At 32.3% G+C, this 13,920-nt stretch overlaps 1 protein-coding gene across 3 annotated transcripts; it reads right to left on the bottom strand.

Moving 5' to 3' along the window:
• Positions 1–255: 255 nt before the first annotated feature.
• LOC134706481 (uncharacterized) lies at positions 256–13,880 on the bottom strand. Of its 3 annotated transcripts, XM_063565451.1 has the most exons (9): positions 13,767–13,880; positions 9,305–9,374; positions 8,118–8,219; positions 6,777–6,887; positions 6,108–6,149; positions 4,410–4,519; positions 3,325–3,382; positions 2,465–2,643; positions 256–1,987 (listed from the first exon to the last, which is right to left on the bottom strand). In XM_063565451.1, exons 1-9 carry the CDS (start codon positions 13,830–13,832, stop codon positions 1,859–1,861), a joined length of 867 nt encoding a protein of 288 aa, XP_063421521.1. In that variant the 5' UTR covers positions 13,833–13,880; the 3' UTR covers positions 256–1,858. The 3 variants fall into 3 exon arrangements, with proteins under 3 accessions (XP_063421521.1, XP_063421522.1, XP_063421523.1); XM_063565452.1 differs by lacking the exon at positions 6,108–6,149; XM_063565453.1 differs by lacking the exon at positions 8,118–8,219.
• Positions 13,881–13,920: the final 40 nt, after the last annotated feature.

The raw sequence follows: 13,920 nt of genomic DNA, 5'->3' as shown, positions 1-13,920 counted from the left end.
GTTCTGAATGACTGAGTAGATTCAAAGAAGATTTTTAAGTAAATGTTTACAGCTGTTTGACAACAACGGAAAGAAAGAAGATGACAAGGATGACAGATGAAGGAATCCAACCAATGAGAACACATCACCTGATCAAAAAGTAACTGACAGATTGAAATAATTAAGAATTTGTGTACCGTTACATGGTTTGATCTGATTTCTGGAATAAGTATAGTCTGTAGAGATATAAAATCAAAACAAAAATCTTTTCCATTTTTAATTAAACTATATTTTTGTATATATAAAAGCTAGAGATTATTTCATGTATAAATCTAAAACAGAACATGATTAGAAACAATATATAAATAACAATACAAATCAAAATATCACAGTTTGCATAGAAATTAATTACATTATTTTGCATAGGAGTGAGGTTGAATTTCTTTAAACTCCAGTCACCTTCCCCTCAATATGGATAAAGAAGTACATTGTATATATAAAAACCTTCTCACACAATAAATATAAAACCTTGTTAGTCACACTATAAAATATGTTTCATTTAACAGTATGATAAATTTACATTTGACCAGCATAAGCTCTGAGGAGATGTGTTAATAAAAATCATAAAGGTATAAAAGTGTAAAGGGCAATAACTCTTTAACAAAAAAAGGATCATATACTGAACAATTATCTCAGTAGATCCACTTAACAAAATGAATGGGCAGATTATTAAAAAGAAGAATTAAAATTTATTTATACATTTTCCTTCTTTTTAAAGATATTTTCTGTATAATATAGAATGAAGGTCTTTTTCACAAATCAATGAGTCTCTCTTTTTTTGGCAAGGGTAACAAACTATTATTAAAGATGTTAAAACATGATATTACTAGAATAAATACCTATTACACTACTGTATAAACAAGATAAGAGAAAAATGTTTAACAAAACTTGAAACAAATGTATTTAGCATTGAAACAGGGGATTTGGATTATCATAAAAAAACATAATTTTGTAACTGTATAGTTCATTAAGCTTGACAGAATAACAAGTGTTCAGGGGCATCAGTAAAAATCTCTCATCAGGTAGAAATAAATAAGTAAATACCAAAATTACAAAATTACAGAATGCATATGATGTTATATTATATGATTGTCTTCTTATAGACTCAAACAAAATACAAAACATGATGTCAGGAATTGATAAAAAAAAAAAAGTGCTCAGGGGAGATAATCTGTATGAATTATTGTGCAGATAGAAATAGAAGTGAGTTAAAGACACAAGTCCTTCAAATCTTTGAGTTACAATAATTGCATAACATCATTATTCAAGTTTACAAAGAAGAACATGAAAAAGAAGAATCTGTCAAAAAATTTCAAACAAAATGTCAGAATGAAAAATGATGGTAGATCTAATACTTTCTTATTTCTTTAAATGCATTCTTAAGGTAAATACATTCATCAATCCTAAATACTAGGAAGGAAACAATACTATTAAATAAAAAAATCACATCATGTAAAATATATAAAAGTTGATTGTCATATGCTTACATTAACTTGCATATCTAATAATGAAAACAACCCAGCAATTTGAGAACACATATGGCTGTGCATGAGATTCATTAATAGTGGTTTACTTATTCTAAATTCAATAAACAATTTGATAGCACATTCATTTAAATGCTGTAACAAATGGCAAAATGCTACCTCCTCCAAAATTACATTCCTATTCATTCAACATTTCTGTATTGTAAGTTGTCTATAAGACACCTTTTTAAACATGCTGGAAACAGTACACCACACTTAAACTTTGTGGAGGCAATAACAAATGATAATAAAATTAGTAATTTAGTACTTTTAACAAGAAATGGCTGATCAGTTTATTAATGCTGACTTTTATAATGTAGCTGAGTCTGTTCACAATCAAACAATGGATTCTGATATGATATATTGCCTTCTTCTGTTTTAGAAACCATGTCAGAATAGAATCTAGGTGTATCCTTTTCTTCTTTCTACAAATATAAAAGAAATAAAACTGTTTACAGATCTGACTTTCTTCCAGAGTTCAAATAAATAAGAATTTATAGTTTGTCTAGATGGTTAATGACCTTTAACAACAGGAACTTATATATTGATACCTGTTATAACCTTCAACTGATGATTTGTGGAAGCTACATCAGGTCAAATAATTCAATTCCAACTACTCCAAACTGAAAGAAACTACATATATGTAACTATTTTTAGAAAGAAAATGAAATCTATTTTTTTCTGGTGAAAATTACATAAATTATTCCACTTTCACATTGATTTCACTTTTTTCTTAAAATTGGACCAATAAGATTTTATTGGTTCAATTCATCCATTCATTTGCTGAGGCTGTATTTTATTGTAAGGAAAAGTAAATTAAATGAGAAATGATTGAAAAGGTGGAGTTTCTAAAGTATGATATATAATGGTAAAATAAAAGTTAGTGAGGTACAGAAATCTACCTGAATTGTTTTGAAACACTGATTAATGACATCAGCCAGATATTCCACCTGGTCTGTGATAACTGTTATGGTTTCATCCATTAACTTGCCATCAATGTAAACAAATATCATCCTTTTATGGAGGGCTTCATATGTCCACTGTTTAACACAGAACCATGGTAATACTGTCACATCAACATCTGAAATTTTAAATATCGAAGAGTAATAAAAACACCATATTAGTCCATATCAACATGAAAGTAATTGCAAAAAAAAGGAAATTTATTATGCATACAGAAAATAACAAAAAAGTGTACTTCTCTATTTCAGTTGGTACCAAATTTCCTGAATGAAGAAAAATTGTATTTCTGTGAGAAAAAAAAATTGCATTCAAGTCTATCTAGGAAATTCCTTTTTCCTTGAACATTTAAATATGTGGCGTGCATTTACCAATACAATCCATGAACATTTGAATTCATAGAAGTATATTGAATCCAAAGAAGTATATTGAATCCACAGTATTTATAGTCTTTACTTTAAAAGTCTTTCTTATATTAATTAATGACTTATCTCCCTGCTATATGTAAAGCTGAACGTACTGTGTCTGTATAGACACCAAGTCTATTGTTCTAATTTGAATGTTGACCACTTGATGTAATTTTTCCACAACTTCAATGATAATTCAGGGGTCTTGCGGGTATACATATCAAACATTGCAACAATCCAGCTGTGGTTATCAGACATGTTATGTATTTTGTGCTAGAATATTTTCAGTGTAGTCAAAAGAATTAACAATTTGTCCAGTTTAATTTAGGGAAGGGCAGCACCACTGATCCTTCGTGTCAATAATTTTGTGAATAAAAAGATATAATATAATTTACCTGGTATATTAATCTTCAGATGAGAGACATTTACTTGAACATGGCACTTACATTCATTCTATAAAATTATAAAGATGGATTACAAAACAGTGACTTCATTATTCTCAAAAAAAATCTTAATTGTAGAATGTTTGTCTTTTCATCACTAATTTTTTTATAATTTGGTCATGGAGCTTCTGTTGGTATTTTTTAACTTATTGTTTTTAAAAAATCTTAAAACTTGCATGTCAATTTGTCTCTTGTGAGAGCTGTTTTATTGGCATCATACCACATCTACATCAATTGAAGTGGCTAGAAAGGATTTCAAACGACAGTGACTTTAACTTTTTCAAACTTATCCATCCAGTCATTAAGTTACATAAAGCATGGATAATTGCGAAAAGATATCCAGATCTAAGAGTAGCGTCAAAGTACATTATCGACTTGTGTGCTATTGTTCGTTTTGAAGCTGAACAACTCCTATTGAAAAATGCGGGAAACTGTTTACAAACGTTTTAGAACATATACTATGCTCTTGTGATTTTGTTCTTCATTACAGATAAATGAAATGTGGAGAGACATTATAAACATAAACCCAATACAGTTTAGTGTCTATATGGACAGCCTATCGCCTCTAGAATTCACAGCCACTATTCTATCCTGTGACACTATATACGAGCTTGATGACGACGAGAGTATTGCATTCTCAAAAGTCTGTGTCCAGCATGTCTACAGCACATGCAAACTCTTTTGTCGATAAACTGATGATCGATCATTAGCGACAATCAAAATTGCTTAAATATGTGCCTTTGATACTTTGAACTGTCTAAATATGTTTGGTTTTTTTGTATTTTGTTCTAATGTGTATATATGTTATGACATAATCTCTGTATAAGAGGAAATAAAAGTCAATAATATATCCAATCGAATACATGTATTTTACAAAAAAAGAGAAAATTTAAGGTGTCTATAGAAAAATTATTGGTAGCCCTGTTTAAAAAAAAGTTAAATACAACTTTTGGCATAAATCTTTTAAATGCATTTTACTTAAAACATACAAAATTTTGTAAAAGTGATTTCTACTTTAAAATATATGACTGAATTACCTCATTCTTTAACACTATACAGTCTTCAAAATGTACATCAAAATAATCTGGTATGGAATGACACAATAGTACATATTTCTCTTCACACCTGAATCTTTCATCAGAATACTCTACAAATATAAATATTCATGCTCTCATCAGAATATTCTACAAACATAAATATTTATGCTCTCATCAGAATATTCTACAAATATAAATATTTATGCTCTCATCAGAATATTCTACAAACATAAATATTCATGCTCTCATCAGAATATTCTACAAATATAAATATTCATGCTCTAATCAGAATATTCTATTAATATAAATATTCACGCTCATGCTCTCATCAGAATATTCTACAAATATTAAGCAATTACTGTCTTCTGATGAGGTAAATATGCGGTTTTATTGACTTTTGAAAAACTGATATTCACTGAGGCCGATGGCCGAAGTGAATATCAGTTTTTCAAAAGTCAATTAAACCCCATATTTACCAAAACAAAAGATAGTAATTGTTTTATTCAATATTCCGAGAAAAGAAAATGTATTTGATGACAAACATATACCAAAACAAATTTTACATGAAACATTTTACCATACCATAACGTTGCATGTAAAAGCGTGTGACGTTTAGCGTGTGACGTTTAGCGCGGTGAATAACACTTTCTCAGGTGAATATGCTTTTTTATTCAAAATCCAATTCATAAAGAGAAACCTACTAAAATAATACCAATATGGAATAAAAATATTTATGTTTTTTCTCAAAGGGAATAAAAGATATTATCACTATTTTGTGCATTTTTCCTTTGATCTTTTTTTGTGATAATTTTCATATCATGCTTCTCGCTTGAGATGGAAAAATTATCGCTAGAAACTAAGGAGGCCACCTGGCTTTGCTAACGAAATTGACATGAAATTGACAACGTCGCCAAGGTAAAATAGCGATAAACAGATTATCAATGGTCATCTCAACTCGATTGCTTTTCTCACTTTCGCTGTACCAGCTCAAGCGAGAAAATCAATCTCGTTGAGATGATCAACGATAATCTATAAATATTGAGATGTTGTAATACAGTAAGTATGCTATAGCAGTATTTTCTAACAATTTTTTTTCTCCATTTTTGGTACGATATATAAATAGAAATTTACACAGAATAAGTGATCAGCTAGACAAGATCTTCAAATTGGAGTTGATTGAGGATTTCCAAAATTTTGACTTGTTTGGAGAATTGTCTTGCTAATCAGTTTTGCAGTCTTATGTTTCTCTTTTTTGGTTTTCAAGATAATAGAAAAAAGTAGTAGAATTTGTTATCTTAGGGCAATAACTTCAATAAGAAATTGTCTGACAGTTTTGATGTAAGTAGATAATAGAGTTCAGCATTCTGAACATTTTTGCAGGGTCAGATTTTCAAATTAATAGAAAAAGCATACATCTTACCTTAATGTTCTATTTCTATCCCAAGTCTGTGATTTTGATTGACAGGCAGGTTCATTAGACACTTTTTTTAAACTGGAAACCCCAATCATGATTTTTACCAAGTTTGGTTAAATTTGGTCAAACAGTTTCAGAGAAGATGATCTTTGTAAGAGTTAACGGATGATTACAACAACAGACATCCCACCCAAAGTAGTGGGAAAGCTCACATGGCCCTGTTGCCCAGGTGAGCTAACAAAAGTAATTTTGATATTAAAAGTCATTTTTTTTATGTTACATACCTTCAAGTAAATCTATCTGATCAACACTTGGTTTCAAGAAACCTATAAACAAAATGTAACCATTATTTATTTGCTAAATATGTTTAAGAGCATTTATTTCTTTCATGTTTAAAAGAAATATCACAAAATTATATAATTTTTTTTTTATTGATCAGATGATTTCATATTTTGTAGTCATTCTGTGAAACAGTGAAAGTATATCTTCTTTATTTTGGTTGTATTAACTGTGATTTTAAAAAAGCTGTGTTTTACATGTCAAATTTCCTTTCCTCTACAAGAGGCTCAAAGAAGAACATATACATCATTTGCCATCCATATTTAACACTGACTGATTTTTCTGTGAGATTTAAAAAGAGAACATGATTTGAAATATAAGAGAAGAATGGTTTTACAATAGTATTTTTTTGGTGCCCTTTATAGCTTGCTATTCGATGTGAGCCAAGGCTCAGTGTAAAAGATGGCTCTTGACCTTAAACGGTTTACTTTTATAAATGGTTACTTTGATGGAGAGATGTCTCATTGGCACTCATACCACATCTTGTTATATCTATATAATATATGAAGAAACAAATTATTCTGTCTCTCTGAAACCATAGTGGATATTTCATTCTGTCTCTTAGATTAATATACTACTAAGGATATTCTTTTCTATCTCTCAAATTTACATACCATTCTCTATATTCCTTTCTGCCTCTCTAAAAATCAAGTGACAGGCTACCTTATCTTTTAACAACTTCTTTTCAGTTCTAGCATCAAAACACCATTTTCTTAAGAATAAACCTGAAAAATTACAGCTTTATAAATATAAATATACTTGATTTAAACACAATGTATTTAAAATCTTTGTGAATTAAAACATGTGATTTGTTGATCAAAAATTTGTAAGGGTTCTGCGGAACCCAGTGTCTCGCCTACTTCTGCTGTAACTCCCAGTAAGTATATTTAACCAAATTCATATAAAATACAAATACACAGGTACCAAATATTTACAAAATTTCCCTTCTAGATACTATAAACAAGCTTCTGTCCAAGTTTGGTACAAATTTAAAATAGTATAAGAAAGTTATTAAATTAAAAAAAATTAACCACAGATGTGTTGTTTCCTGGCAGAAAACTGAAGTCCATTTAAAAGTATAATACGGGAAAAATGGATATTTTTTTTTACAAAATTTACTTCTGGATACTATCTTATGATCATAAACAAGCTTCTGTCCAAGTTTGGTACAAACCCAGGATAGTTTAAGAAAGTTATTAAAATTTTAAAAACTTTAGAGTGAATGTAATGTTTCCCCGCAGAAAAGCTAAGTCCATTCATAAGTAAAAAACAGAAAAAATGGAATTTTATTTTTGCAAACTTTACTTTTGGATACTATATTATGATCATAAACAAGCTTCTGTCCAAGTTTGGTAGAAATCCAGTTTAGTTTAAGAAAGATATTCAAATTTTAAAAACTTTAACCACAGAGTGAATGTAATGTTTCCCCCCAGAAAAACTAAGTCCATTTATAAATAAAATACAGAAAATTAAAATTTTATTTTTACAAAATTTACTTCTGGATACTATCTTATGATCATAAACAAGCTTCTGTCCAAGTTTGGTAGAAATCCAGTATGGTTTAAGAAAGTAATTAAATTTTCAAAAAATTTAACCACAGAGTGAATATTTGTGGACGCCGACGACAACGGAATGTAGGATCGCTTAGTCTCGCTTTTTCGACTTAAGTCGAAGGCTCGACAATAATATGAGTTATTGAACATTCTAGTTCTTATCCAGCTTGAAATATGAGCAAGCATATTTTTTATTAATTTTTCAACTGAAACTAGGATTATTTATATAGTACAATTCTATTGTATAGAAGATTTATCAAGCATTGGTTCAATGTTTAAATAAAATATCAAAGCATTTTCTTTTACCTAACTATGTTTTCTCAATGTGAAATCTTTCTCAATAGCATGTCAACGCTTCAAATTAAAATGTGAGCTTATATTTTCCTTTTAATTATAACTTACTATCATGTGTTAAAGGGAGATAATCACAATTTCTCAGTCTTTTGTTCAACTTTTTTCCAAACAAAAATAAGGAAAAATGTTCAACGCTGGCTTGCTTCAAGTCTGAAATGTACACACCCAAAAAGCTATGACAATCATGACAATAAAACAAAACAATTATTTAAAAAAAAAATGTAGTAATTCAGCAGTATTTCTTATTTTGTATCAATGGTAGTGTATGCAGATTTAATTTAATAACTTAGTTTGCATTTGGAAACAACCAATTACTAGTAATCAATTTCTTAACATATTACCAGTTGCAAGAAACATAATCTGTGATGGGATTACTTCCCTTGGGTAGTAGATACATTTGTGTACTAAACAAGCTATAATATATGTTTAGCTAGGAGAGTACTCCTTTGACTCCTTTGATTAGAGCACACACTTCAAGCACATAGATCCTGGTCTCATTTTGGAGAGGTGACTATGTGATTTTCTAGATGTAATAATACCTTACTTTTACATTTGGTGCACAACTCAAAAATCCAAAGTGGTTAGAGGTTATATCTAGATAAAGTTGTAAAGAGTCATAATACATGTAGTATGATAACTCCTGAGGTGGTATGTGACTGGTCGATTGTCAATGAGAACATGTCTCATTTTTTTTATATAAATAAGGCTGTTAGTTTTCTTGTTTGACATTGTCATATTGGGGACTTTTATAGCTGAATATGCGGTATGGGCTTTGCTTATTGTTTACGGCCGTATGGTGACCTATAGTTGTTAATGTCTATTTTATTTTGGTCTCTGGTGGACAGTTGTCTCATTGGCAATCATACCACATCTTCTTTTTTGTATCTACTGTTATAATTGGCACTTGTACAGGAAAAATTTAAAGTTTTCAATAGTGATTGAATAAGTTTAGCATGCATGGTTTGATGTGTAAATTGTCACAATGGTATAATGCCTCCCCTAAGATAGCGAGGGTAAGCTGTACTTTCCTTGACAATATTATCGTCCTTCATCAGCTGCACTAGTACTGTTGAATACTCATTTAGTTAAGTTAGTAGAGCTGTGGCTACCTATGCAGGGGGTTTAGGATTACTTTGGGTAACAAATCATGCTCTTCAGTTACAAGTTCAATCATTGGATGAAAACAATAGTATTCAAACAATTAATTGTAGTACAGGTCAATATATATTACATACTTAACATAAAAGTAGATTTTTCAAAGACTTCATTTGTAGATATTCCTTCTTGATTCCTATATACTCTCACCTATAAATAAACCATCATAATACATAATTCTTATATAGTTTTATTTATTTTCATGGGTACCAATTTTCATGGTTATTTGATTTCCTGGTTTTGCATTAGAATTCTTTGAAATATTTTTTAATTTGAGGTTCACCTGTACCAATGATATCCATGAAATATTGGTATCAAACAAAAAACATATGAATCAACCAGTAAGTTGGTGGTGTTTTCTGGTAAAATACCACAAATCTGGCAATAAACTTGGATTAAAATTTAATGTCAGTTAACTTTCAACAACTACTGCATACTCCTCACAAAGCAGTACATTGTATAAAAATTGATATGAAATTGGCTAGCATTTTTAACATGTTTAAAATAGAATGAAATGATTTCAGTCAGACAAAGTTGTATCTGATTGTTCTAAATTTATAGATAGATATAGGAATATGTGGTGTGAGTGCCAATGAGACAACTCTCCATCCAAATAACAATTTAAAAATGTAAACCATTATAGGTCAATGTATGGCCTTCATGGGCATGCATGTATTTATTTTTTGTTAAATTATGTTTTTTTTGTCGTCGGTAGACGAAATAATTAGGATTGACATACTTGGGTAGGATTGCTACTGTAACCAGAGAGCACGAATTTCATTACAAAATTGTTTGTTTCCACTGGGACTTGAACCTGGAACCTCTGTGTTACAAGGCAGCGCGGTAACCGACTGAGCTAAAGAAGTACTTCCTTAGCTCAACCGCTTACGGCTGACTAATTATCTACATGTACAAAGTTTTTCTAAGGGAAGCAATCCTGCCACACTTCCCCCACCTCAAGAGTCATTATACTCTATAATGATGATATTTTCATCTATTTTATATTTACATTTTAACCTGGCTAGGTAATTCTTCTAACCGTGGCTTATTATTGTTGGGCGCCAATGTAACCGGAGAGCACGAATTTCATTACAAAATTGTCTCCACCAGGACTTGAACCCGGGACCTCTGTGTTACAAGGCAGCGCGGTAACTAACTGAGCTAACGAAGTACTTCCTTAGCTCAACCGCTTACGGCTGACTAAGTACCGTTATCTACTAAGTTTTTCTAAGGGAAGCAATCCAGCCACACTACAGATGATTCTGACAACAACAGTAGGCATGTTATACACCATTGTGAAGATAATTAAGTCAGAATTACAAGAAAACAAGTTTTAGTGGGGTTGACAGCCTAGAAATAGGCATATAACGGAATTTCGCTACCGGCTGACATTTTTCAAATTCGTGAGGTTATTAAGTACCTTGTGTTATATAAAGGTACATTATAGTAATTTTTTTTCTGAGACAAGTGTGTGTGGCTACGCTCCCGAATGTCTTTACCCATACCTGCCAACTGTTACTATTTGCGGGGGATTTCCCCCATGGAGGCTCCCAAATTGAAATTTAACAAGAGCAATTTTGTCCACAATTTAAACAAAACAATTAATTTTACAATGAATTTCGGCTTATAAAAGTAGGAAGAAGCCAAAAAACAACATTAAAATGTATTTGCAGGCCCCCTTGAAGGGAACTATGACAGCCATCTTGCACCCAAAACCCCCATAGGCATTTTGAAAAGTTGGCAAGTATGAGGGAAGATAGGAGGGTCCTGATCCCAAAAACCTGGGCTTAAAAACACGAAATCCTGAGGTCCTGATATATTTAAATAAGTTTAGTTTAAACATATTTATTTATAGTGGATTGGGACTTATTTTAATCCCTTTCCGCTTTGCGGGTGCGAGTGCTGCCTTGTAGCGGCATTAGCCTACTCTTTTTCGAAATCTACAAGGGTGTCTTTAACGTGCAAGAGATGTGACTCTCTCTTAACACGGGTCAGCCATTTATCGTCCCTTTCCGACGGACTATCACCGTTTCCTCAAGACCATACTTGCAGATGGTGTCAAGGGAGAGCCGAAAATTGAGTTCCTGCAATTTTCATCCCAAACGGGAATCGAACCAGGAACCTCTGTGTTAGTAGTCCGATGCACTAACCACTACACCACGGCTCTCTTTTAAATAAGTAAATCCCAACGTTCCGAAATTCCAAAAAAAAGAATTCCCAGACCCAAAAAGAATCAATCCCAAAATCCCAAGCTTAAAAACACCCGATCCTGGAGTCCTGATAAAGGTGCTATCCCCCGAATCCATGACAAATCACCCCACACCTAATCGCCCCACTTTTTTACCAACTCGCCCCACTTAAAAAAAACACGCTCCAAACTGGTTTACCAAATCGCCCCACATTTTAAAAAATCACCCTACTTGTGAAATGTGTGAAATCCAATTAATATTACTCTTGCCAACTCGCCCCACTAAATGGAAAAAGGTAAAATCTAGATTAATATATTATTTACCAGGATGACTTTAGTAATGCCAACTCGCCCCACTTATGGAAAAAGATGTTATTCCATTGTATATGGGTTAAATTCCGTTAATATTAGGTCCGAGACCACAATTGTCGTCCCTTGATTTTCGTTGTTCACAAATATAGTCCCTAGTGTTAACAGTCGGTTACTTGCCAATAATTTTTATACCCCTTCCCAATTTATTTCTCCATGTTTAATGCCTCAAATTGTAAGTAGGGGGGTGAAGTTACACTGTAAAAAAAAATTGGGTTCAGAATTTAGTGTAAAGAAAGTAGTGATTTGGTCGAGCTGAAAAAGGTTAAAAATTAGCACTTCGGAAGCTGTCAAAAGATTTCAAGACACCCTACACAAAATTTTCCATATTTTGAGTTAGAGGTGATGAAGTTTTCTATAATTTTGATATAATTTGTCCCAAAAGTAGTACAACACACTGCAAAAATTTCACTGAGAAAGCGCAGGTGGGATTTTTTTAATTTTCATTTATGTTCTAAATGAAATGCACTACGAATTAATTGTGTTCTCTGACCATTATTCCTGCCAACTCACCCCACTTAAATGAAAATGACAATATATATAGATTAATAAATTATTAACCAGGATGAATTTAGTAATAAAATTGAGAATGGAAATGGGGAATGTGTCAAAGAGTCAACAACCCGACCAAATAAAAAAAACAACAGCAGAAGGTCACCAACAGGTCTTCAATGTAGCGAGAAATTCCCGCACCCAGAGGCGTCCTTCATCTGGCCCCTAAACAAATATATACTAGTTCAGTGATAATGAACGCCATACTAATTTCAAAATTGTACACAAGAAACTAAAATTAAAATAATACAAGACTAACAAAGGCCAGAGGCTCCTGACTTGGGACAGGCGCAAAAATGCGGCAGGGTTAAACATGTTTGTGAGATCTCAACCCTCCCCCTATACCTCCAATCAATGCAGAAAAGCAAACACATAACAATACGCAAATTAAAATTCAGTTCAAGAGAAGTCCGAGTCTGATGTCAGAAGATGTAACCAAAGAAAATAAACAAAATGACAATAATACATAAATAACAACAGACTACTAGCAGTTAACTGACATGCCAGCTCCAGACTTCAATTAAACTGACTGAAAGATTATGATTTCATCATATGAACATCAGGCTCAATCCTTCCTGTTAGGGGTTTAGTATCATACCATCATAACATATATGAGAAGAACATAAGTTCATATCCCGTGTCACTCATGCCAACAACTGTTTTTAGAAATAAATGTGTTTAGTTCCGATGCAAAGACCCTATCAGTAAATCAATATTAAAGCCAAAATATGCAATCTTTAATGACTTCATAACAGTATCGTAATTATATCCCTTCTTAATAAGTCTATTCAAAGGTTTTGTAAGTTTCTGAGGTGAATACTGACACCTTTGGGCTTTATAAAGAAGTGGCCGATTTTTTAAAGTGGGGCAATGTTTTAAAAAGTGGGGGGATTTGGTAAATCAGTTGGGGCGGTTATTTTTAAAGTGGGGTGAGTTGGTAAAAAAGTGGGGCGATTTGCCAGTGGGGAGATTTGTCCTGCTTCCCCATATCGCCCTCAGGTATGTTACCAGGCAAACTTCATCAGATCTAATTTTTAACTGCTGTTAATTGATTTGACTGCAAGGTGCATGAACGCAATGATCGAATTTGAAAATTTATATAGTACTACCGCAGATATACAAAATGTATACATATATATATGCAAGTATACATCTTATTTATTATTTATTGTCTGTAATCAGTGGCGGATCCAGAGGGGGGGTTCCGGGGGTGCGCACCCCCCTTTATTTTTGCCGATCAATGCATTTGTATCGGGACATATGTTTTGCACCCCCCCCCCCCCCCCCCCCCCCCCCCCTTTGCCCTGGGTTAGCACCCCCCCTTTCGAAAATTCCTGCATCCGCCCCTGGTAATTTTCTCTACCAAGTTTTTGTATCTTAATTTCATAACTACATGTCGACAGAGCTTGCATCCTAAATAAATTTTAAGGAACCTCTAGTTCTGGCCAGTTCTCATGGAAAGTCTGGACCCTTACTGGAACAAATTCTTGTAGTTCCATAGCTAAGGTAAACTAGTCGCCATGTGATTCTATTTTTAGAGAGAAAAAATCCCGTCACGTGAACCTTTTCCGGAAGTAAATAAGCACA

This window comes from Mytilus trossulus, chromosome 2 (genome assembly GCF_036588685.1).
Source record: "Mytilus trossulus isolate FHL-02 chromosome 2, PNRI_Mtr1.1.1.hap1, whole genome shotgun sequence".
Classification (NCBI taxonomy): domain Eukaryota; kingdom Metazoa; phylum Mollusca; class Bivalvia; order Mytilida; family Mytilidae; genus Mytilus; species Mytilus trossulus.
Note: the sequence above shows the minus strand (reverse complement) of the source record. Positions and strands in the feature narration are given on the sequence as shown.